Source organism: Pseudopipra pipra, chromosome 1 (genome assembly GCF_036250125.1).
Source record: "Pseudopipra pipra isolate bDixPip1 chromosome 1, bDixPip1.hap1, whole genome shotgun sequence".
NCBI classification, from domain to species: domain Eukaryota; kingdom Metazoa; phylum Chordata; class Aves; order Passeriformes; family Pipridae; genus Pseudopipra; species Pseudopipra pipra.
The window spans coordinates 15,330,647-15,357,143 of record NC_087549.1 but is presented as its reverse complement, the minus strand read 5'-3'; the positions used below and the strand labels follow the sequence as shown (position 1 = coordinate 15,357,143).

Genomic DNA, 26,497 nt, shown 5'->3' with positions numbered 1-26,497 from the left:
TTGAGATAATTGTATGAAATTTAATTAAAAAGTAACAATTATCATCAATAAAATATCTGGATAGCCCAAGTCTATCTGCAGAATATTGGGATATTATGGACAAGGTTAAGAAATCTCTATTCCTTAGTCTCAGGTTTGCATTTACGTTGGTTGAAACCAAATCCAATTTTTTTTCTGATGAAAATATATAGAAAGGGTGTTTCTCAGATTAGCTTTGAATCTTTCATGGAAGTTTGATTCCTTGAGTTGTGAATCTTTGGGAAACCTAACTTCTACTAATCTAGAAAAGAAATCTTTTTAATCAACTAGATGTATTCCTAATCTAGCATTACTCCATTTTTAGTCTCACTAAGTAATATAACACTTTACATTCTTAGGACATGTTTCTTTTTTCCCTGGAAGCAATAGATTAAAATTTTTACCTGAACCAGCATACAAGGACATGAGAATGTGTTGAGTGAGAAGCCTGGCAAAGCCTGTGTTTACAGCAACATTTTTCTTTACACCATTCTCTTGGCAAAAATAAGATGCAGAAAAAAAGGTGAGCCCATTTCATGTTCCAGCAAATGAAGATCTGCATTTACTCAAATTCGCAGAGCCTCCTGCTTCACTCTTTTGTATATGCGACAGACATACAAGATTAATTGGGGCATATATCATATGTATTTTTTCTTGAATATTCATCTGACTCAGAAAATTGTATTTGCCATCTGGAAAATGCTTTGTATGACATGGTTAGATCAAAGTTAACTGATGGAACCAGAAGACGAAACCGGAGCACACTGTTCAGGCTGCTCTGCCCAAGATGGCAGTACTGAAATGCAGGCAGTAAAGAAGGCCAGGCAGTGTAATTTAAAACGCTGACCAAAAAAACCCAGACTGTTGCATATAAGTTTAATCATGTTGCAGTTTACATAATTTCAGGTTAAACTAAAATGTACTTAAAAGTTTTGAAGAACTGCAAAACTTAGTGACAAGCAATATATTACCGAGGATTGCATAGGTAATTTTGAGTGCTTTTATTAGTATCTAATTCTGTTAGCTGGAAAAGCTACCATGGAAAAAAAATTAAACAAAGAAAGATTATTTAGATTGGAAGATGAGCCTATTCAGTCTTAGGTAATCTTCGAATATTAGAGACACTAAACTTGGAGAATATTATTAATATCCTGCGGGAAGCAGGGAGAAATAATAAAAAGGAAAACTTCTTTTTCAGTGGAAGAATACAACAAGACACAGGATAAAGAAGTTGAAAACACTTATTCAGATTTGGAGAATAATAATGGTCCTCTAGCAGATGTTAAAGTGAATTTGCCTTAATGAATTCATGTACATGAATAAATGCATATATGCATAGGAACTCATATAGCCTTTACCTCTGAAGTTAGCTCAAAAAAGTTGCCTGGATTAAATAGAGAGTAATGGAACATCATACCAAAACCAAATTCTTTATGCTGATCTAAGTAATTTCATATATCTTTGTATCTTCACATCACAGTACCAATTGCACTTACATTCCCCTACTGGCAGATATGACATTTTGAGAAAATAAGATACTTTTATAACTATATGCCAATATAATAATAAGTTTAAGCAGTATTGTCACAATGAGTGTTGAGATCCTGCCTTTTTGAAGTCAGGAGTACATTAGAAGGGCTGGGAAATTCCTAGTTTCACCCTAAACTAACAAGAGGGAAGGTATACATATAAAGGAGAAACCAGTCAGAAAATTGCTAATTCCAGTAGGAATTAAAGGCAAACTAAGGGAGGAGTGTTAATTTCTGTCTGATTTCTGGTAAAAGCTTATGGTCTAGCAAACTTCTCTTTGGCCATTATTGGCAGATGTGTTTTCTTCATGCTGTGTTCTGAACAGGCTTTCTGAATTAAAGAGGGTTGAGAATACTCAATACTTAAGAAATCTCTAAGGAAACCCATAATCTACATGAAGTTATCTTGATTTAATAAATTACATCAGTTCTTTGGGTTAATAAAATAGGAGTAGACCGTAACTCTAGCAGTATCCAGTCACTGGAAGTAGGAAGGTTTGGAAAAGATTAAGAAAATCAGGGTGTTATATTCCGTTCCTGTTATCTCAGTAGTTCAACAGGAAAGAGGGATGTTCTTTAGCTCATTGTTGGTTCTTTAGCTCATCTAAGTTGGTTTTCGATTCTGTTAAAATCAGTTTTAGAAACCCTACCCAGATTGTTTTATGGAAAGCTACATTTCAGGGGGTCCTGAAGACTTTCCAGTGAATAAGCTCTGTAATCCCTTCAGAGATTTTCACTTTAAAAAAAGGAACTAAATTGTTGTAATCCAAATTGAGAAGCAGAAATCAGCATATGAGCCTTGTGATTTCTCTCACTATAAGAAGGTGGACAGATAAATCCTTCTTGCACACACCTTAAGATTCACTGGTATGAACTCACAGATACAACAACATAAGATACATGTTGTGTGTTTGCTGTATCTTAGCCATGTCTTCTTTATTCAGTCTCTAATTCATGATATTAATTTAGGAAGTTATTTAAAATATTCCAGGCCAAGATTTTCCAAGTGTTTCTCTCATACAACCTTAAAAAGAGGCATGATTTTCAGAAAAAGTGGTTGTTCAGCTGTTGAAAAAGCAACTGTCAGTTATTTTAGAGTCTCAAAATATATTCATTTTTAAAGACTATGTCCTTAAAATATATGCAGAGCAGCACTACGGATCTGTAATACTTGGCTGTAGCTTCTTCTCTCCTTTGTGCTTTGCTTTCAGTGGGACGTCAGGGAGTCTTACAATTTTAAAATTTACTACAGAGTGGTGGGTATTTTAGTATTCAGGATCTATCGTTCTTAATTGTTCCTACTTCCTCTCTGTTCCCTGGTTTCCTTCTGTCCTTCACAAATCAGAGGCTGGTGTTGGTGGAGTTGTGCAATGTGGGTAAGTCTATGGGATGAGAGTGGATAATACAGGTAATAGAAGGTGCCCAGCAGGAAGACGAAAGAAATTCAGCATCCTCAGATACGTCTGAGTGGGTGCTGCTCTGCTGTGCCCCGTGCACACCCACATCCACCCACCCTTCTGCAGCCCCCTCCCTGCTCCACTCCCAGAGGTCCACCTCAGTAGAGAGAGCAGGTAATGGCCTCTGTGCCAAACCCTTCCCATTTCACACTCTCATAAAGCTCTGCAGAAATGTGCTAAGTCATAAACTGGGCCAGACAAGATGTCAAAGCCCTGCTATTCCTCTGCTGTAGCAAAGGTTAGCTCCACAGGGGGAGGGGGCAAAATGTGGCTGCTTTTCTTGTCCTAGATTAATCCTCTATCCAGTGGCAATAAATAGTTTAGGGAGTTTGGAGTTGGAATTCTCAGAGGCAAATCACTTTGGAAAGGTGGATAAAGTTAGGCACTTTGCAATTGTCTAACTCTTTGTATTCTTACTTAAAAGGCCTAAATGCAGAATGAGGATGAGCTTTGAGTATGCTGCACAAAACAAAAGCACCTGCCCTCCCTTTGCAGCTCATCCATATGTGCAACCTCCTGGTGTCACCTGGGGCATCAGCAGCTGAGGACTTCCAGTCTCAGGTGTCTAATGAGCAATTACAAAATTTTGTCTTTGTAAATTAGTATTAATTATTATAAAAGCATCAAGCAGAAGAGGAATACCCTCAACTGAAGAGAGCCTGCAACTTTGATCCAAAACAGATGTTTTGGTATTCCATAGGCAAAGCCAGAGAGGATATTTGAGAGTGTTTCATTGTCAAACAAAAATTAGCATTTTTAGTCTATGTAGAGATAAATTATACACAATCAATGATGAGCTGTAAGGGGCAGAATGGAGTCAAAGGAAAGACTGAGATGGAGAAAGCAAGAGCAGAGGAAAAAACTGCAAACTAAAAAATGTCTACCTGATAAACATGGGAAAGAAGAGCGGAACCCTTAAAACTTTCCCCATCCAGTTCCATTTATCTCCTTGTCTTCTCTCCTGTAGTGACTTATTTTGCTGAGACGTCTAAAGTGCTCAGCTTTATGGAGTACAAAGGCAGTGCATAAATAAATAGACAAATGTTATTTTGGATGAAGAGCAAGGAGTGGGTAAACTTTCTATTGCCCAAACTAGAAATGCATAAAATCAGTTTGCCTGGGTTTTCTATTGGTAAGGGCAAAATAAGTCCCAGCTAACTCATGGCCACTGGGGGACAAAGAGGCATCTCTAACAGCTGCTGGTGCAGGGAAAGGAAGGTCTTCAGGGTGTTACAGCTGAGGTTTTGCTCCTCATCCTCTATATAGACCTTGACCAACAAAACTCAGTGCTGTGCACAGCTGAGAATCTGCTCTAAACCAGGACTAGCACAGCTTTCCAGACTACAGGTTTCTGAACACTGAATATTAGCTGACTGATATTAGCTGCCAAGGAAAACTCCGTACTGCCTTTTTCCACATCACTTTCTGCTCATTTTACCACCACTTACTTCCCGCTGACACAGGTGTTTTTGTCACTGTGCTAGAAACTGGATCAGCAGCAGTTATGTAGGACAATTAATAGAGTATTTTCCATGAAAAGTATTTTAATATACTATCACACAGAGAAGAGGATATAGCATAATGACAAAAAAACCCAGAAATCTACAGTTTCAATATGAAGATGACATTACAGATTCATTGAGTGAATCTTCAAATACAAGAATTCTATGATTTGTTAAAAATCTGCACCCATATTTTTTTTACTAAATAATTAAGGTAGTTTAGGGTTTGTATGTAGAGTGGCTTACATTACAGAGCTATCAGGAATACTCAGTTAAATGTGGAATGTAGACACAAATTGGGCTTTTCTTCTGTCAAACCAAAAACTTCTTTGAATGAGAGCTGAAATAAAACTTATTAAGTTCTAAGTAAAGTTCATTAAAATGTGTTGAAACAAGTCCTTTTTAAGAAAATAAGTTTTCACAACGGCACTGAAGCATTTTGTGTTAAAAGAAATAATCTTTGTCCTTTTCTGGGCAAGAAGAACTGAGTTGTCTCAAAAGTGCTGGTAATTACAATGGCTTGGAATGGATGGCCACGTTCTGTGCTATGAAACTGGAAGCATGGGAATTTTCATTGTTATTGTCTCTCTATTTGTATTACTAGAAACCGAAGATTTGCCCACAAAATTTATAATGCAGGACAACAGAAAATAGGACTATGATCTATTTGGTCAAGTGCAGACATCTGCTATGTACCTCTGTCTACAACTGAGCTAAATAATAGGATTGCCACCCACCCAGTAGCAGGAAACATTTCCCCTTCTTAAAGTCAATGCCTGTATATAAGATGAATCTAAAAATGCTTCTGTCTTTAAGCTGACCTAGACAGATACAGCAGATTGCAGGTATCAAAAGGTCGGGTAAAGCTGCTCCAACCAGCCTCATCAGACAAGGGGAATGAGTCAATAGAGGCAGTGACAATACTAGTAAATCAAAAGTGGTCAAGGCCATGTTCTGGTCTTAGGACACCAGCACAGAGTTTTGCTTGCAAACCTGCTGATCCCCAAAACGTGCCCCACACACTGAAGCAGTGTCAGGTGGCTCAGGATGTAACCCATGCCCCTGGTGCTTGCTACTTCCTGTTGGAAACCCATCCTCAAGGGAATGGGTACAACTCATTCCTGTCTCTTCCCCTCGGAGCTGGGAATTGTCTCCTCTGTGATAATTCCCCAGCTGTGCCAGGGATCTGGTCAGAGGCATGTGGCTGGCCTTGGCCAACGTGTGATAGGGACTGCTCTTCAGTCACTACCTAGCTCTTGTGAACATTTCCATCTTGATTTACAGATAATATAGAATTTTCCAAGGAGTTGTGTTGACAAGTGTGATAGCAATGTCAGTGCAGCCAGCATTTTATGCTTAATTGTAGAGGTTAATATATAATTACCAGGGATATATTGCAGTGAGTTATTATGAAAATATAAATAGATGGAAGAGTCTTTGTGCTCCAGTTAAGAGCCAAGTGTTTAATGGGGTATTTTGTACTTGCATCCAGCTCTGGCCCCAAAGACCTGTGTATTAGAAAGCTCTTGATATGCTCCATCATTTGCATCTACAGATGTGCTTCAGGTTTTTTTTGGCCTTTGTCTTCAATTGCTCCCTGCTGTATATACTACAGTCATAAGGGAGAAACATAAGTTGACTGAGTTAGTGAACATTTATAACCATACAATTATTTAGGTTAAAAGGGATCTCTGGATATCATCCAGTCCGGACCCTTCCAGTGGGCGGCTATGAACATCTAATAAGCTCCTACTCTGAATATTCAACTGACTCTCTATAAAATGAGGATCATATTTTGCACTTATAGCTGGGTGTCCAAAGTATGCAATGTGAATGCAAGCCTTACGGAACATTAACTTTGAAAAATCACCTTATCTTTCTGAAAGACTTCCACATTTCATACTTTCATACTCTGAAACCTATTTCTTGTTTTATCAGATTCCAGAAGAGAGGAAAATACTCTACTTTGATTAAAAGGGAAAGAAAATATTCCCATTTTGCTTTCCAAGATTTTTTCTTTACAAAAATAAGTGCTAAGTACATATGCAGTTCCATTTGTTGAAATGATCACTTGAAAAGCCTTCCTAATCCATTTGTACCCTCCTTTATTGTCTTGTTTTCTTAAAAGAATGCTACAGTGAGAAGAGATCTACCTTTATGTTGGGGCTTTGCTTTTTATACTACATATCATAAAAGAAATTATTTCATTCAGAAATAAAGCCACAGCAGCTGCATCGCCTTTGCAAAAAAAAGGCGTCGGCCTAAAGCCATTCTGTGGCAAATTTAAGCCATCATTTTCAGACAGTGTCATAACAGAAGTTTTTGTTCTTTTTTTAAAAGTATTTCTTTCCTATTCTTTTAAATGGTCGCATTTCTTCTCTGGCCAACTCCACGGACATTGTACCAGCACTGATGGAGCTGTTTGGAGGTAGGTGACAGAACTGTCACTGTATCAATCTCACCATTAAGCTGTCAATTCCACAGTAGCATTTGGAATTGAATCAGACAGTTCCACTGACATTGTAACCACAGTGTGTGAAAGACACTTCTATTCCTTTGGATGTGCAGGAGACACTTTCATTTACAGAAAGAACCCACTGACACTCCTGTTCTGCACACAGAGATTAGTCAGACTCTTCAGGGAAATCAAAGGAAGCTGGTGTCAGTACAAACTGTACCTCCACCAGGTTTCAGGTGTCCCAACTGTCAAGCATAATTGCCCATTACAGTTAAACTTCCAAACTTCCAGTGAACTCTTCCAATGACATTCTGTTTTTTGTTGATTTTATATCCCCACCCAGTGTCAAAACAATCTTTTAAAGAGGGGTTTCTTTGTGATTTATAATAAATAAGGTTGTAAGATAACTAGGTCGTTTCTTCTATTAAATAGTACACTATTGAAAGCACCCCACTTCCTCTCCATACAGAACAAAGTACACTGCTTATTCATTCTGTTCATTTTCTTCTGCATCAGCACCTATTCTGATACTTCTTTTTTTCTTTTTTTAAAAAACTTCATACATTTATAAATCTCATTGGATGAGGGTCAGGACTTGCTACTAGCAGATTGTATTTTTATATTCTCAGGCTGGCTGTACTTGGGACAACAGAGTTCTGACCTATGTCAAGATATGGCAGTAGTTAAAACTAAATAGGAAATAATCAAGGACATTGCTGCTAGAACAAAAAGTCCCTAGATTCTTGGCATAAATTTAAACCTTATAATAGCCTATTAAGACCTGATAACAATGTTCGTGTGTACTTATATGAGCTGCTTACATGTGGAGCTGCTGTCATAAGAGGAAGGCATTAACAATATGAGTAGACTATACAAATAGTAGAACCACAAAGGAAAATTTGAGGTCATCAGCTTCTACAATTATGAGCTCATGTAGGTATATGGAGACAGATGTGCAATACTGTTTTGAATGCTGTTTAAAGACATATTGCATTGGTCAGGGATAGTTTTATAATTAGAACAGAAATTTGGATTAAATCTTGTTATCCTCAAAAGATAAAAAGGTGAAAATATTTGATTTTTAAATTTTAACTCTCTATACATATATGAACTTTCTCTCTGTAAATATATATGTATATAGAGTTTATACATATATTCTTACATAGAGTGTGCATATATACATATATGTAATCTTACAAAGTCCATATCAACCACCTTTTGCATGTCGCATCTTTTTCAAAATGCATAATATTTAAGCACAGAGTTCATATCTCCAAAACTAGTTCTCCCTGCATTTAAAAGCCATTTTTTTTTCTTTACTACTGTAATTATTTTTATTAATCTCAGGAAATTAAAGAGACTGAAAATGCATAGGGTTTTACATTTGAATTCACTGGAAGAATGAATCCCAGGAAGAAGTTTTTTCTGGTGCAGTGCTTTTAAAATTAAGCTCTAGAACATTTGTACTCTATCATAAACAGATTTTACCATTTTTATTACTTTAAACATTATTCTGTATGAGACTGAACAAACTCTCAACCACGGATGTGAGACAAAACCTATGGAAAAAGAAATTACAGCATAATGGAAATGATGGTTGGGAGTCATACCAGCCTGAGCTGTTAGCTCATCCCAACAGAAAGGCCAAGCTGAGCTGATTTGGTCAGTGCTCCAATTCAGGACCTCTGAGGAAATCTCCAAGATTGCTGGAGGAAGTGGTGGTGGCAGCATTGTAGGTGGTACTCTGTTCTTGAGTCATCATTGGGTCAATAATCTGTGTGATGGGAGCCAGCAGGATTTCATGGAAGAGTTGTGGGCAAGATGTGAAACCATGGTCCTGAGTATCAGAGATTATTTCAAGACCACCATGGACTTTGTGTGAGGCGTAGAACTGGTAAACCTGGGGTACTGATCACATTTCAGTATCAGTCTTTCTTATTCAAAATTATTTCAGCATTTGCTCCTCTTTAGGGCAGCAAAATAAAAGTGGTAATGTAAGGCCAGGATGCTGGAGTGCTGAAAAAAGTTCAAATCCCACTGAAATAGACTTTTACTCTAAATCCTGTCATTAACTTGAATGAGATTTGGATCACATCTAGAGCCCTTAGTGTAGAAGGACTGTGACAGGGCTAATGTATTTTGAAGGAGCTCCTCTCTTTTCATGCCTTTCCCATTTGAGCAATCCTGCCTTTGCCTTTCAGCCATAATCACTGGCCATTACTCAGATATGCTGTCAGGCCCTGTCTGCTCCCAGAGCAGCTCAACTCCAGATTATTTTCCTCCCCAACCCCACTGTGGTGTAGTGACACTGTGACATTATATTGTCCCCAGAAACGACATGAATCTGATTTATAACTGGTGGTAAAACTTTATTATTCAAGTTTAGATGTAACAGACATCTTTGCTGCCTGAAGATTGTTTGCATAAGAAATACACCAAGAACATGTTTGTGAGTAGAAATGAACATGCACTATGAAACTCAAAAAACAAAACAAAACAAAAAACCCAAAACAAAACAAAACAAAAAACACATCCATGTGTTGTAAGGACAAAACATTAAGAGCCAGCATTCTAGAGTCAAATCAGGGCTACAAGTTTAATGATGGTTTTTAGCAACATGAAGTAATTTTTTATGAAGTCCTTTTTTTTTTTTTTCCTTTTCCTGCTGGTGAATTTTCTATAAGCTAAATTTACAATGGCATTTTGAGATGTTTCCTTTTCTCCTGTTCTCCTACACTGAGCTCAGAGGTCAAAATGATAGGAATGAAAAACTGTATAGCTGTTACAGTGTTTTTACTAAATGTAATTTTGCTTTGCTAGTAAAGGAATTTTACTTTGCTAAGTGTAACAAAAAATCAAATGAAACGGGTATTTATCTGTCAGGTGGCTATTAAATTACTGTCTGTTATCCTCTTAAAAAGAGGTAAATTGGGGTGGTTTTGATTACTATATAGGTAGCACTTCACCAACTGCCAGCATTCCAGAGCTGGCTGAATGAAATGAAATTATGAGGAAGAGGATACAGAGGAATCCTATTCTGAGGTGAGAAAATAACGTAATTTTACTTGGCCCATCTTAACTTTAGAGAAAAGTTTAGAAGGGATTTCTCATTTATCTATCACATTTGGGATACGTTGACAAACTGCTCACTGTTCTTTGCCAAGCATAACTGTCTCCACAGAAGCAGAAAGAAATATATCTACCCTTCTGGCTGCACAGAAGCAAACTTCTAATCTCCTTGGCTTTTCCTGACCAGTATTAGGAATTAGCATGTTAAGTCAGCCAAGAAAAATCAATACAGGAGCAAAAATGGGAATATATTTAGACATCCTGGGTAAAAAGCAGATGGTAGACAACAACCTTAGCACATAAAGCAAGTAGTTATGACTACAAAACAACACTGTCCAGTCCAAGGATAGACCTAAAAATCTGTCCCATGGTTGCCAAATCAATTCTTCCCATTGCACAACCACTATGTTTCAGCACTGTATGCAATTAGGATCAGTCACTTGTCCTGCTGCCCCTCTAACTGCAAAAATAATCTCTTGCTCACAGGATGCCTCAACCTGTTGAGATGTCTCTATTTTCTCTCTCTTTAAAACTGTCAAAATGTGCAACAGTACCTTTCATAGGCAAAACCAAGATATGAGTATCCAGTGTCCCTCCTCCTTTTTGGAAGGTCCATAGATTAGGAGAGGAGTTTCATCAGTGGCAATTAGGTGCAAAACTTCTTTTGGAAAGTGTAGAACCTGAACACAAACTGTGCTCTGGAACATATTCATCCCCCCACTATTAATTGAGGGGGCAGCAGCCATTAAATGATAGCTTAGAGACAGTCCAGTTTGCAGAAGATGCCACATGATGGTTCCATCTACAGAGAGGGTTAATGGAAACATTGTGCCTGTTCTGCAGTCTGGTTAGTGGCAGGCACCACAAATCCTCTAGTTTTGAAACATCTACTTATTTTGTGGTCCAATTTGAATTGATATGTTTTAAGATCTTAAACTACCATCCCTTAGTAGGAGAAGTACATCAGCTTGAAGACACTGACAAATTGAGAACAAAGACTGATTCCTTGTAAGTTCAAATTTTAGTGCTGTAAGTTGATTGAAATGCAGTGGGTGCAGCAATTATTTCTGTGTGCTTACATTGGTTTCAATCTGAAAATTATTAAATAAGATTATTTGTTTCCAATGTCAGGATTTTTCTTTTTATTAGTATCCATTGTGAGGGGGTCTGGAAGAGGGATGGAGTCACCTCTCTTCTGTTAAGAAACAAAACTGTGCTGCCCCCACTCCAATCAAAGAGAACAGGCTATGGCAAAATCCCATTTCTTACAAAGCAGAAATCTTAGAACATCTCAATATGTCATGGCAAGAACAATGAACTTTTTTCAAATTTTATTTGTGTCATCTAGGTATGCAATATTAACATTCAAAAACCTGTCTTGTTCTTTGCACTCATAAGATTTCATTTCTCCTCAACCCCAAACCCTGATATGTGTATTTCCTGTTATTGGCCTCTGCTTCTGAGTTTAACAAGAAGTGTTATAAAGTACAGGGTAGTGCTCAAGTCTTTCAGTGCACATCCCCCTAAAATATTTTGCCATGAAGATGCAGCTTCTATCAATGAAGAAGCCAGAGGAACTGGTAGGTCTTAGATGAAGTAAATCAAACCAGTAACAACTGAAAACCGGCAGGCAGCTACCTCTGAAGCCGATAAAAATCACTGCTTAATGAGTCTAACATCTTGGAAAAGCTGAAAAGGACACACTGGACCCTGACGTAACGAAACGAGGGTAATCTATTTCAGTCCCCACAGAAAAAGAAGAAACAAAAAATACCCAACAAAAATAAATCCACAAAAACCAAGTCAGAACTTATTATTGGAGAACAATAGTAAAAACATAACCAGACTTCGTCTGGCACTGGTATCAAGCTGGAGATTCATCTAAAAAATAGAAGAAGAAGAATGTGGCCCGATATCCTTTGCTAACCTAGAATACTATTGAAGGGTTACAGAACTCAACCGTGAACAGATTGAGTGGGACTTTCCATATGCTGCTCACCAGAAAGAAGCAATGGGCGGAGCAGGAAGGAATGCAGCCTAATGATGAACAACAGCCTGCCTGTGCCTAACAAATCAGAGAAACTGTGCAATAACGTTTCACCTCTGTGAAAATATAACACCTAAATACTGCCAAGGTCAGCAAGACCTTTGGCGATCAACTGTGTAAGTGCTTCTCATGCTTGGTGATGTTTGTTGCCAGCTACTTTAGGCACATAATTTCTCAAAAGACTATCAAAGTGCTGAATATTTAGGCCAGTTCCCCCCGGTTTTCCTTTTGCCAACCCCTATAAGACATTTCCTATCACCTCTCCTTTCATCTTCCACCTCCCTGTTTAATCTGGTTAAGTATCTTATAAGTGCACCAAATTCTAGAAGGGAGAGTGGTGAGATTCAGGTAAGTTAAATACAAGAACTTTTTTTTTTTTTTATGATGCTTTAGTTTCAATTACATGAAAATCTGAGAAAGGCGGCATGTAAGTGAGATCAGAATAGGACCCTTTACATATAATCTCAAGTGAGGACTTAGTCCAGAGATATTTTTATAGAACATTTTAAAAAATAAAATGCATGAATGGAGAAATAAAAGACAACATAATATCAGAAAGACATTTTAAACTTCATTCGCTGCAACATTCATGAACCAGTTGAGCTACACCTGCCATCCAACCATAAGGAACTAAGACCCTGCACTGCGAAAAAGAAACAAACCCAAACAAAACAAAAAGCAACTGCGTAATATTGTAAAAATGGAGTGCAATGCTACTACAGAATGCAATAAAATATCAGTGCTGCATCGTCAAACAGCACTTATCAAAATAATTTCTGAAATGTTTCTTCTGAAACACAGACAAAGCAATAAAAAGAGGATATATGTTTATCATTTTAAGCATAACAATGTGAGTTAAGAGCTTAAGAATACAAAAGTACTTGGAATGAATAGTGCTACCCTTTTTTTCCTAAGTAGGCATAAAAATATTTTCATTTCCTTCTTGTTTTTTCATACCATTAATATCAACAAATTTCATTCATTTCATGTTATCGTTTACAACTTTAATGCACACACACAGAAAAAAAGATACCTACTGCAATAGAAATAGTTGCTTCATTACCTTGTTTGCTACATTTGCAAATGTAAACAGCGAGGCAGAGCCAGAACTGACTCTAATGCATGATGGAATATCTTTGTTGCATACGTACACTGTAGAAAATAATTATTCAATATGTCAGGCACCATTATTTGAAATGTAATACATTAATATTTACTAGAAAAATAAGGTTTTTTTCTATTTGTTCTCCCAACTTCTTTAATGAAATAAGTTAATCTGACAGTGCATCCAGTAGCTTGTAATATCTTCTACATCCCTGTGGCAAAATAATAAACTACTGGTTGGGACACTATAATGAAAATGATTAAAGTCAGTTCTTGTACACCCTTGTAGCAAGCATGGAGGCTCGTCTAACAGCACCTTTAACCAATTATTTAATATTTAGTTATTTAGCCCTATTTCCCTGAGCAGTTATGCTGAGGAGCTTTCCCTTCATGGATAGTTTTTAAAAAGCTTTAAGTATTAAAAAGTACTATGAAGACATTTAATGCTACTTAGCAAAAGCTGGTATAAGTCTACTGAAGGGATTGACTGGTATGTATAGCAATGTTAAGCATGTGGAGAAGTAACCTTAGACTTTAAGGTTTAGAAATGTAATATATTAAAAATATATTAAAATAAAATACAGCAGGTTACCTTGTTCTATGCAAATTAAACCCGGAGTGTGGCTTCTGTATTAGACTTCACTTGCACAAAATGGTTTTTCTAGACTAAAGTGTGCCAGAAAGAATGTAGTGATAAAATGGTAGCTAAAAATCAGCTGAGTCTGAGAAACACCTAGATGACATTGCTGCCAAAGCTCTGAGGACAAGGTGATCATAAGGCATGTTGTAGGGCAGAAATTCACCCAAATTAAAGAAAATGACCTTTTAACATCTGTATATTTAACATGTCTAGTTCTTATATACAATGTGCATATGTTCACTATACCCTTGCAGCAGTATATACATATACACATCTTTGCACTCTTGCCAGTTATGTCTCTTACACAACAGCAATTAATTGTCCAGTAAAATTTTCTCAAGATTATTCGCCATGATTCACTGCATTCTGGCTAGCTTTGGTGGGCCGTGTCCCATAGGATTATCTTCCTCCCCTCTGGCCACCATCCAACTGTTCTTTTTTCTTGGTAACCCACTCAATAAAAAGGAAAAAAAAAAAAAAGAAAAAAAAACAAAGGAAAAAATAAAGAAGAAAATGAAAAAAAAAAGAAAATAACAAGGGATTTAATATTGTATAAGGCATGCTCTCTATATGAAGTGCTTTATAGGTCTTCACAAGACATTACAAGCTATTGAATTCCCATCAAGGAAACCTATTTCTGTTTAATTGTGCTAAGTGCTAAGGTTTACTCTTTAGGTTTTCCATTCTTTTCAGCTTGTGCATTGTTCCTGTGTAGGCCCCTCTGGATGTGAGTTGTGAAGTCATACTTGTCCGTGCAAAGATGCTGGCATATGCTGCACTGGAAAGGTCCACTGTCACCATGGCAACTCATATGCAAAGCATACATCACTTCATCCAGAAAGACAATGCCACAGTGCACACACTTGGTAGAAAGTTCATCTTGAGTACTTCTATCAACTTTCTCTGTTTTTACTACATTCAAGGGACCTTCATTTTTTACATTTGGTGGTGCCTTACTCTTTTCCTTGGAGGCACCATTTGCAGTTGGCCCAGGTCTGGAATGCTTTATCGCCAAATCTAGAGGAATGTCATTGTCTGATCCGACAGCTGAAAAATGAGGAGGCAGATTAAAGGTGGGATAAGGCACATAGTTTTGGCAAGGATTTGGTAGGCCAGGCACATGACTCAAGTAGTGTGGATTCCCAGGAACAGACAGCTTATATTTACTCCAGAATCTCAGCCAGTCAGCTTCACTCTGAAAGTCATTGTGTACAAATGGAAGTCCAAAAAGTGGGTACTGGTATTTTTCAATAGGGCTTCCAGGTGGTGAATAGTTTGGGTGTTTCGCAGGTCTCATGTATTTTTCTATCGGGCTGCCTCTCTCTGAGCTTCCTTTCCCTTCTGATATCGATGAACTGTTTCCTGGGTCTCCAGTACTTTCCTGAGGACTTTTTATCTGAATGTGCAAAGGTTGCATCCTTTTGTGAATATCCAGAGTTTGGCTGACCAATATTGGCTGCTGAGCAGAATGGCTTTTAGTCAATGAACCTGGGGCCTCATATTTACTGAGGCTGGGAAGCTGAATTTCTCTCTGATGACCTTCAGGTAAATGATCCTCTGACCTCCTCTCTAAGGGGCTTCCATTGACTTGCTCCTCACCGCTACCCCTCTGCTGTTTGTTTAGCTGCTCAGCCTGAAGTGCCTCCGGGTTAAGGCGCTTTCTTGTTCGTCTCCTAATGATCTGCTCACCATTGTTCTGTTTAATGATGTTTAAAGGCCTGGGAGTCTGCATGGAACACACACATAATGAACAAAAGGAAAAAAGAAAGACACATTAAACAAATCTGCAAGATTATGCTCATGCAAATTTATCTTTTCTTTTCTGCAGAGCTATATTACAAGAGTCTTATGGGAATGACCAAATTTCAAGCCAAGTGCTGGTCCATGGCCCCTCACGCTAAATGTAAACTAGGAAATGGCTTGTTTTATCAACTTAAGTCAACTGTCATAGACATACTATACCTGTTTACTTAAAAAAGGCAAGAAGTATCCAAGCTGTCAAACTATTTATTACTTCTTATTCCTAAAAAATTCTGGGGGAGATGTGTTGAAAGTGGGTGCTGAGAGCTGGGGATGAGGTGGGAGATGCAAGGCCCTGTGCACTGGCGTTTATTCAGTGCAGCATGCCACCAAAGCTGGTTTCGGGCAGGGGTTTGCACACATCCCACTGTGACAAGAACTGAGCAACACTTACCTTGATACTCACTCTGCTTCGACATGGGTAAAAAATGCAAGCAAACACAGGGCTTGCTGACCACCATTGCTGTCACCTAGCAAAAGGGCTGCAAGTCCACTGTGGTGGGCAGTGGGATGATGGTGGCTGGAAAGGACTAAGAAAGATGGAGAAGAAAGCCCAGAAAAAACTTCTCCTATGTACCAAAAGGTCTACCTGTACTTCAGCACCAACTCCCTACTGTATTTCTTTCTAAGTGTTACTGATGTTGTGCTACTAAGTCATGAGGGAGAGCAGGGAAGGCAGGGAAAAAGGGATCTGTAAAGAAATAAGCATCTCAAAAGAGGCAGAAGCAAGAACCAAGTGAGGACTTCTGTTTCCTTTTGCTACTACCCCACACCAGCTCATGTTAGGTGTCTTCTTTAAAGAAGAACTGAAAGTACCTTTGTGTGAAGAACAAAAATATCTTTTCATGAAGAACAAAAAAAACAGTACAAGGAAGGACTAGAAAAGGCCACTTTAACAGGAAAGCAATGGTACCTGATTAAAAAATGGTGCTGTACCGCCAGTATGTGTTGCTCCACTGGGCAGATGTTAGAGCAACAGAAAAAGACATTCAGTTTGGTGTGTTGGCAGTTGACATTTGTCTTATCCAAATGCACATATAATCCTACTTTGGTTGGTGGTCAGAAAAGTGCCCCTTACTGTATTCTACTTGTATGTTTATTTAGAAATTTTAAAATTGTTTTAAAAAGCAGATTTAGTTTTGGCTTACAGTCAATATCCAAAGTAATTTTTGCCTTGAATGTAACTAAATTTTTATATATTCATAACTTCAAACTAGTATAAAAACATCCAGAGCTGGAAGAGCACACATTCTATTATTTGTAGAGACCAAGTTTCTTTCTTGACTTGCCATCTCCCTCTCCTCTTTCACCTATTTATTTCCCTGCAGTTGGCTTATTCTTAATGGTTAACTACATTTTAGACAGTGCAGCTATTTTTTAAGATTTTACTTTCTATTAAAACACTGAATCAGAAGTAATAGACACTTTTATTTAGATTTTTAATAAGAGAAATTTAAATTTGACAGAAAAACAGCACCTCAACCAGCCTGCTCACATAGATCAAAGCTGAGACAAAATGATGTTAGAAAAAATTAGAATATTTTCCATGTAAATTCTATTCAGATAAAGTTTATAGTTTGCAGAATCAATAGCCAATTAATATGCATATACATACACTCTTATTTACAACTTCAGTGTAATTTCCTCACTTTTTTATGACAATTGTAACACAGTCATACTGAGATGCTGTGTGAGATGTTACATATTGTTGTTACTCTTATTAAGCTTTTATTTTTACACTACAAACCATTTTCATATGGCCTCCATATAACCCTTCAGTATTTCGGAAATACTTTTAGTCTTACTCTTCACGCTACAGGTATGAAGTCTGATTATCAAAGTAGTTAAAAGAAACATCTTCCTACCTTTGATTAGGGACCCTCACACAATTATTTGCAGCTCTGGCTCTTCAAAGTTACATGCCATGGGGAGTTAAAGGCTGTAGGTTCAACTTTCAAATTCTTCGGCATGCAAATGACTGTACTGATGTGATTCGACTAGTCTTTAGATGATTAAAATGCACTATTATGTGGTGAAAGTTATTAATTTTCCTTATTCATAGTAGCAAGGTGCAGATAGAAATATTCTGTATTTGGTTGCAACCAAAGCAGATAGAAGAGTTTAAGCTCACTTCTTGCTTTTCAGTGGGGTCTTACATTTAGAATACAGTGGAAACATTGCCAGAACTTTACTTTTAAAATGGCCTATGTCAGATCCTTAATTATATGTTGTACATAATAAATTAAGGATGATCACAAGTATTTTTGCCATCTCCGTATCAACTAGCAATCTCCCTACTTCAAATACATGAGTAAACTAAAAAAAAAAATCAAAAAATTCAACAAACAGTTTATTAAATTATTGTGACTAGACTTCCTAGATACCATGGGAAATTGGAGTGACCTCTCCACTAGACAATGAAGCAGTCCAGGGATGTGGCCAAGGAATCACTATGGAACAAAATCTAGTGTTCCATGACCAAGTTAGAACTATTATAAAAATGAGGAACAGCATCACAATGATAATGGCCAAATTCATGATTCTGGGGAGAAACCAAATATGAATATAGTGTATACATTTACAGTGAGCTGCTTTTTTTTTTCACTAAAACTATTTTAATAATAGAATGTTGGATTATTATTACACATTTCTTAACATAGTTGTTTGGATTAAAGGAGAGAAATGTGAAAAATGTGGGAAGTTTAATGTAAATTACCCCTAGATAGATGGACCATTTTTGAAAACATATTGAACAATTATTCAAGGGTATCACAGAAATAGAAATGTGACTTATAGCAGAAATCACTACCATGCTAACATTTGTCAGTTACTACCATCTAGTAGTATCTGACAGACCATAAATTTTTCTTCTTATTAAATACAAGTGAAAAAGGGACCTTAGGCTTGAGTTAATGAGGATGGTAGTTCCAGACAGTAATAATCCAATCAAAAGGGAGCTAAGAAATGTGCAAAGTTACTATAGGTGATTTTTACTCAGCAATGTAGCAAAATTTAGTTGAACAGTGTCTTTTAGAAGGGAATTGTATTCCCTTGAATTTTTATAGTTTTGGACATTTACCTAATAACTGCATCATCCTAGACCCCTTAATTCAGAAACATATATGACAAATACTTCTGACAAAGTTTTCATGAACAGACAGGCAGACAGATAAAAGAAACTTTCATCTTTCTGGTGTCAGCCTAAGGAGTGTCCCTTTGCATGGACTGTCTCAAAAGCTGTCCCAAAGGAGAGATTTGTTTGATTGTTTCAGACTCCTACTTAAAATGGAGTTGCTATCGTATCACAACAGAATAAGGCTTAATTAAATTCTTTGCGCTTGTTCGGTCAAAGTTCAATTGAAGATGTTAATGTCAAATGTCCACTGAATGACAGCTTATTGCTGTGCTTAAACAGTAGAGCTAAAAGATAGTGTCAGCTTCTTGCTTTCGATATGCATAAAACAAATTTGGACACAGTATTCCTAATTATGATGGAAGCATACTGTTTTGTCCTTACTGGTTCATAAGAATGATCTGAGCTATGTGTTTGAATATAAAACTGATTCTTGTAGCTTTTATCTATTCAATAAATTATGCTAAGAATCATGGTAAGGTCCAACAGTATAGTTCAGAAAAGTATATTAAAAAAAAGGGAAAATGGAGGCTGTAAATGGAAGTTCTACAAATAACAGACTCAAATGTCAAATTAAAAAAAAATAATTAAAAAGCAAAACTGTACATCTTAAAATCTTTGTGGATGCTCACCACTGATCAATTTCCCTAAATTAGATTTTATATCTAGAACTTTGAGAGGTCTCCAGGAAGATGATACTTGCAGGAAGACACAGCCAAGATCCTACCAGAGACTGTACATTAGTTCATCTCCTCCTGCTCAGATGTGTTTTGACTGACTGGGCTGTCCTGGAGTTTAAAAGCAGTTACTAACCTTAGAATGACAGCACATGGCGAACAGTTAACCTTTCAGATGGTCATGCTACATTTGAAAATTGGAATATTTTTCTGTTTTATTAAGTAGGCTCATTCGACAGGCTCTTGAGTAAACAGGATTATTTTATGGGCTGTACACAAGACCATTTAGAAGCTTATGTCGCAAATTTAATTTCTGAAAAAAGTTTTAAAAAATGTGCACTCTCAGCCACCACATAGATTTCTGATTTAGGCTCTAAGCCTGAACTGCTGTGTTGCCTTGGCAAACTCCCAAAGGCTGCCTTGGTTTCTATTTCTGAAAAATAGTAACACTTTTTAATTTCATGGGAATGTTGTAAAAATTAATTAATTAGAGTCAAGTCTTGGTCACCTGACTCTCCCATGTGCTTCTATTAAAGACAGTGGGGATAATATTTAACTAGTAGGTCTTAACCTAAAAGATTCCAAGCATGTTGGCGCTGATCCAAGGAAACACTTAAGGATGGCTTTCCTGGACCTGGACCAGAGCATTCAACATCTTTCAGGATCAAGTCAAGTGTCAATAAGATGAAAAGCAATACAGACAGATCATGATTATTACTTATTCCCTGCCTGATCTTGAGGGATGGTGAATCTTTCCCTCACCAAGTGATGAGTGCCATAAAGTGAATAGCTTCCTTGCTGAGCTATTTCAGTATGCTCCAGCAGACTATAAGAACTGTAGAAAAAAGAGCACAAAAACCCTCCCGACCCCATATCTCCAGGAAACTTACTCTCAAGAATAAAGGGGGTAAGATATGTGAAAGAACATAAAAACCATATCAAGAGATATTTTTGATGTAGATCTAGATGTCTAACTTTAAGAATTTTGGTTTTTATTATGAACATGAGAACTCTTGAATTTGGAGAGCTTTCATCACAACATATTATATGACTTTAAATGGAATTCCCAGAAAAGAAATAATTTTCCCCTTATTTTGTATCAAAATAATTAAATGCATCACTGGTGATCTCAAACACATCTACCCACAGCATCCCAGCCTGTTTCATAATGAATCACATCTGATCCCAAAGTGACCATTCTGCAAAACCCTGTTAGGAAATTAACTGCAGGCCAGGGAGTGGTACTAATCACACAACCAGACAAGACCACAGCTGCCCAGCTTAGCTGTATAACCCTTTTTTCTGCTGAACAAACCGGTAAGTTCTTCCTACCGAGTGAAGCTTCTGGTAGAGGCCACACGCGTTGCATACATATCCACCATTTGCATTCTTTCTCCAGAGAGAGGTCTTTGTGGTCAGGCAATTGGCACAAAAAACACCCGAGCCTCTACGTCTCTGAAATAGGGAAGAAAAAGGGAAAAAAACCAGGTCAGAGGTGAGTCACATGAGCTGCGAAGTTAGGACAAATCAACACAGGAGTTTTGTCTCTAGACTGGCAACAATGACGGTATAAAACCACACTGCCCATAATGAGGTCAGGTTCAATTGTGCTTAATAGGCACCACTGATTTTCATTATAATTAACCCTAGAGTGATGGATGAGGTGTGTGAAACACCAAAGCCTTTTCAGAATAACAGCTTTAACTTTTTGAACTTCAGGTTTTGTGCATTTAATGATGGTTTCTAAACAGCAAATTCTGAAAAAACCCTTTGGAAGCTGACAGAACATTCCGTAAACTCCTGGTTTCACAACAGATTATTATTTCTTTTTAGCTTGCTTGATTTAAAAGTCTGATTGGTAACAAGAATTCTGAAACATCACTACTTCAATTAATTACAGTCTGTACCTGCATCATACTAATTCCTTTAACAGAGATTATACATTATTAATTTAATACATGATATTCAGTTCCAGTCTTTCCCACTTACTTCTGAAATCAATATAAGATACCATATACTTCTATTAGCCCACTATGAACAAATAAAAGTACAGTCTTCTTTAATGAGACCTCTTCTGAGCTTCATTTGAAACCCCAGAAAACACTGTCTCGTCGACGGATAGATTTATTTATTTTATTTTAGTCAGGCAAAGAAGGGTACACTACAGCTTTCGTAAATACAAATTGATTTTTAACCAGACTGAGCTGTGCATTCATCAGCTTTCATAATGATCCAGGAATATTTAAAAGTAGACACGTTTATGAGTATTGCTCGTTAAATTTTTTCTATGGAATAATGATTTCATTAAACCTCTCATTTAAACAAAAGTCAGGCTGTGTTTGCGGGCACAAATATTAATAAGCAGGAAATTGAATTCTTTTGCTGAAAAGAAAATCTGAATTTCAACTCTGTTCCCTTTTAGCAAAGGAAGAAAATCCATATGAAACCTTCAGCATCTAAGATAAGAATGAGTAAGTACAGGAAAAAACAGTCTGGGTGAAAAATAATTTTATTATAAATTAAAATTACTAACACTATAAGTAAAAATTTCAGAGTTTCGTAAAATTTAAGTAATTTATTTAACTTTAGTTTATACTGTAGAAGACTGGTGCTCATGCCAAAAAAATACAATGGTTATAATTGTACTCTGATACATTTCAAATGGAAAGCTTTCTGCAGACATAATTTTGGCTTCAAGACTGGAACACTTTCTTGGCATTGAAAGGGCATTTGATTCATCGGGTGTTTCACAATGTATCACTAAAAAGACCTGGTGAGCAGCCAGTTCCCTATAGGGTAATTTTTCCATCCAGATGCAAGTGCTATCAGAGGCCCTCGTCAGCTAAACTAATTATGATCTTGCATTTGCTGATGCCTGCTCACTCTAACATTCGACATCCTCCATTAATCATCAATACAAGGAAAATGAATGAAACGTAAAGAAACGAGGGCTGGTAAGCTGCACAGCCATAAAATCTGAAATGAGTGCAATAATTTAACAAGATTGGGGAAATGTTTTTAGTGAGCACAAAGTCAGGCTAACAATTGCCCTTTTAAACCAAGAACACAATTTCATTTGTACAGCAGGTTGTGCTACTTTAAAGTGATACAATAAAATCAAGATTGTCATCAAGATAATCTCTCTCTCACCCCCTTACATCATCCCCTACTTTGTCTCTTAAATCAGAAGCAGTAATATATGACATTTTTCTCAATTTAGCAAAGGGAAGAACTAAATGGTGGTTGATGTCCTTCAGCAAATATCTAACTAGTTGTGCATATGAGATGCAACTCGCCGTGGAAAGGTGCACTCGCCTACAAGTACATTGAAGGTCTCAATTCTTTTTGTGGCTGGATTTCCTTGCCTAGCTTCACCTGGCTGCTGAAATATTTTCCATAAGAGTACAATAAAAGCCTCACTAGACTAATCCCAATTTGGTCCACTTGGAGGGTGAGAAGTTTCCAAGCGGAAATGACTGTACATGGCCAGGATTCAGCTATAACTGCAGAACTGTTCCTTTCCATTCCTACTTCTTGTCTGCTGGCCTATAGTTTCTTGGTGTGGTGTATTAACCAAGTGGAGTCTTAATCTGAGTCAGTCTTTCCACCCTTTGATTTCTGTTTGTGTTCCTTGAATTTGGGAAATACCCTCTACAAAGTAATGAAAGACTATTAAAACATAGAGAGAGTGGTCTAGTTTATATGCTGCATTTCTATACATCTGAATAGGGACAGAAGGTATAATTACACTGAAATCTTCATTGAATGCTATGGTGCTAGCATGTCTTTAAAACATTGTCAAAAGCAACTCATTTTTTCTCTTTTTTTTAAAGAAAGATCTGATTCAAAATGGACATTAGTTGCAATGAAATATTACAATGACTACAGCTGACAGCAATTTACAAAATACATAGTAATAGCTATATGTATCAAAATAAGTCTGCTTATTTACTACTTACAAACTATTTATCTGTTTAAAATGTCGAAGTAGTCCAGCAAATATCCTTCCCTAAATTTAATGCAAAGTATGTAAATTTGACTTTTGTGCTGTTCTAAGTGCTGCATCTGATCTTTTTTGTTACCTTCTCTTATTTCCATATTATTTAAGGACCTTACAGGACGATCAACATTGATTATTTCAATACCAAAGTGTTTCAACATAGCTTACATATACTAATAAATGAAGAATCAAACCATCTCTGGAAAAACTTAAACGCTGTTACTTTGTTGAGCATTTTGGCTATGAAACAGATATTTATAGTGGGCACATACAGCTTTAGAATGTATTTCCTGCCACGAAACAGGACTGTGGCAGAACTGGACTCAATATTCTTGACTCCCAGAAGCCACTAACCACAGAATGGACCCGCTTGTCATAAATATACCTCAGAAATTTTGATGATGTCTGCAAGAAAAAATGGAGGGCTTTTTTAAAAGCCTACAATGCCTGTAATCCTCTTATCTTAAACAAATTTTTGTTGCTAAATGTTAACCAACAGTTATACTTCTACTGTTAGTGATGATACTTCTGCATGAGTCTGTTTGGCTTTGCATACTCAGCTTTTGTACTAGTCAATAATACTGGCCAATATTGCTGCTTTTCTGAGTAGTCTCACAAAGAAACAGGCACTTGAGCTCAAATCCAGCAAAGCCTGCGCAACAGCTATGGCCCACAGCCCCCATAAAATGCAGCCATGCACTCAAGTGCTCTGCTTAGCACTACCGTAGCCAGCATTTTCAAGAAATATGTTAGGAAAGCTTTTGCTCTTTTTCTAATGTGAGCTTACTTACCACAGTTAATTTCTTAAATCAGCCCAGTAACATTAAGTCAACACGACCAGTCATGGGAGGGTTTGAGCCACAGAAAAAATGTTCCGTCTGTGATCAATGCCCTAGCACTAGCTGGAGTTATCACTGCAAATTTCCTGTACATCCTTGGTAGAATAAGCCAAAAGGGTTTAAATGACTAAAATATGTATCTACTAAGTCAAGCTCTAATCATCTGGTGCCTTATAGCCACTACAGTACAATCCCAGATCCTGAAGGGGCCAGCGCTGCAAAGAGACTCTCTTTTCCATTCCAGTTCTGAAGTCTGGGCATTTAATATCACAGTTGTCTCAAATCACATTAGGCTGAAACTTGGCGCACATTTTTTGTCAGCCCAGATGTACCTTTTTTTTTTCTTTTTACTTTTTTGGTACTGAAAACTTTATTTAAATCAGTTCAGCTGTTTATAATTTGGAGATTGGCCAAAATTGGGGGGCGGGGGCAGTTTTTCAGATAACTTTCTAACAAATCTACAGTCAGAATGGCTTTGCTCTGGGGAAAAAAAAGTATGCACACATTTTACTATTTTAGTAGTAGCAAAGCAACAAGTGGATTATTATTTTTATGTAGCTAAGTTATGAAAGTTTGCAATTATTCACTGAATATGTCCTGCAGAACTCTCTACTAACTGTTTTCCCTCAGTAAGAACCATGCTGAAAGCATGTAATTGCATAACAACCCTTGATATGCAGAATATTTACTCACATTTTTTATGGTTTCATATCTTGACCGTTTCAAATTGAACAAGTCTGAAACTTGGTATACACAGCTTCAAGCCCAAATGCCCAATTTTTTTTTTTTTAACTCCTTAAATGATTTTCAGTAGTTATCAATACTTAATTGAAACAAGGCACTTATTAGGAGTGCTTTCTGCTAAGCAATAAACCAGCAGAGAACATCATAACAAGTAATTCACTCAGGTATCTTGCCAGGATCAGGCCCTTCTTTTTCATAAAAACTGCTTTAGATTTTAAAAGATTGACTCTACAGCTCACATTATTTCAAACTTTGTAGCCGTGTAGAAGCATCATTACACTCCATATTATACAAAAAGTATTTTAAAATGTACTGAATTTTCAGTTTTTATTTCAATAGAACTTCATGTAGCAAAATATATACTATAAAGCACAGCCAAAAACACTGCTCAGGAACTGTGACTTTTTAGCTAGCTAGACTAAGCAACAGTGCCTGACACTCTGCTAGTGCCAAATTCATCCTGTTTTTAAAATTTCTGCCAGAAGATGCTTTTAGAAACTCATATAGGCTGCACAAGCAACAGCCAAGCATTTTTCTTGCATCACCCTTCTGGTTTTGGACACAACAAAACTTATCTTATTGCTGATTACTTTCACTTTCCCATCACAAAATGACAATATGATGAAGCCTGAGTAGATTTTTTTACCATTTCTGGCCTCCCTGCCATGCTAGAAAGAGAGCACACTGTAATCATGGCTCCATAACACAAGGTGCAGAGAAATCATAAATGTTTCCCAAGAATAAGCATATGCCTGACATATTTCTAACAATGAAGACGGGCCATACAACCATATATGTCTCACTGAAAAAAAAAGGCAAAACGCTGTCTCTGGATGCTCTCTGGCAACATGGGAGGTCTAAAATGGGAACTCCAGGAAACCTGTACACTCGTTTCAGTATGAGCCAGGTGACTTACTGCAGAGAGGAACAATTGTAAGCAGCTGGTCTCATACCTTTAATCGTTTAGCTGCTACCACTGGGCTCACAAAAACAGTGTAATGCATTCGTGGTTGCATTTGTTTTTGCTGTGTTTGCACTGCCGTGAGTATGAAAGAGTTTCTTGTTTCACACCTGCTAGATCATTCCTGTTTTGTTCTCTTAATATAAGGAGTTATTTGATTATCTTGAGTTTTGGTGAGGCTCAGATTAATTGAAGTTTAAAACATGGAGCAAGGCAGTATCTGGGTGTTGGAGTAAGTGCTACTTGCTTCTGTTTAAGATGGCAAAGGCATCTTTCAGCCCTCATTTCTTTTGGCTGCAGAGGCACTCAGACCTCTCTGCATCAGTTTAATCAAAACTGCTTTATCTCTTAGCTATGAAAACAGACACAACTATGTCTCTGTAAAGTTTCACATTTTAAAATTTTAGTTGCTTTTGCTGTAACTGTGTCTAAATTTAAAAGAAAATCACTGGTTTTCTTCCCTCTGTAACCTGGACGGCTTTCAGGAATAGACCAGGCACAGCAAATTTTCGTCCCTAA

General features: G+C 37.1%; 1 protein-coding gene across 7 annotated transcripts in view; it reads right to left on the bottom strand.

The window, feature by feature from the left end:
• Positions 1-9,312: 9,312 nt before the first annotated feature.
• TRPS1 (transcriptional repressor GATA binding 1) overlaps positions 9,313-26,497 on the bottom strand; it is a 214,126-nt gene continuing 196,941 nt past the window's right edge. For all 7 annotated transcript variants that reach the window (XM_064646381.1, XM_064646399.1, XM_064646372.1 and 4 more), the window contains 2 exons: positions 20,767-20,889; positions 9,313-15,550 (listed from right to left, as the gene is read on the bottom strand). In XM_064646381.1, the coding sequence (XP_064502451.1) occupies positions 14,489-15,550; positions 20,767-20,889 (1,185 nt within the window). In that variant the 3' untranslated portion in view covers positions 9,313-14,488. The remainder of the gene's footprint in view (positions 15,551-20,766; positions 20,890-26,497) is intronic.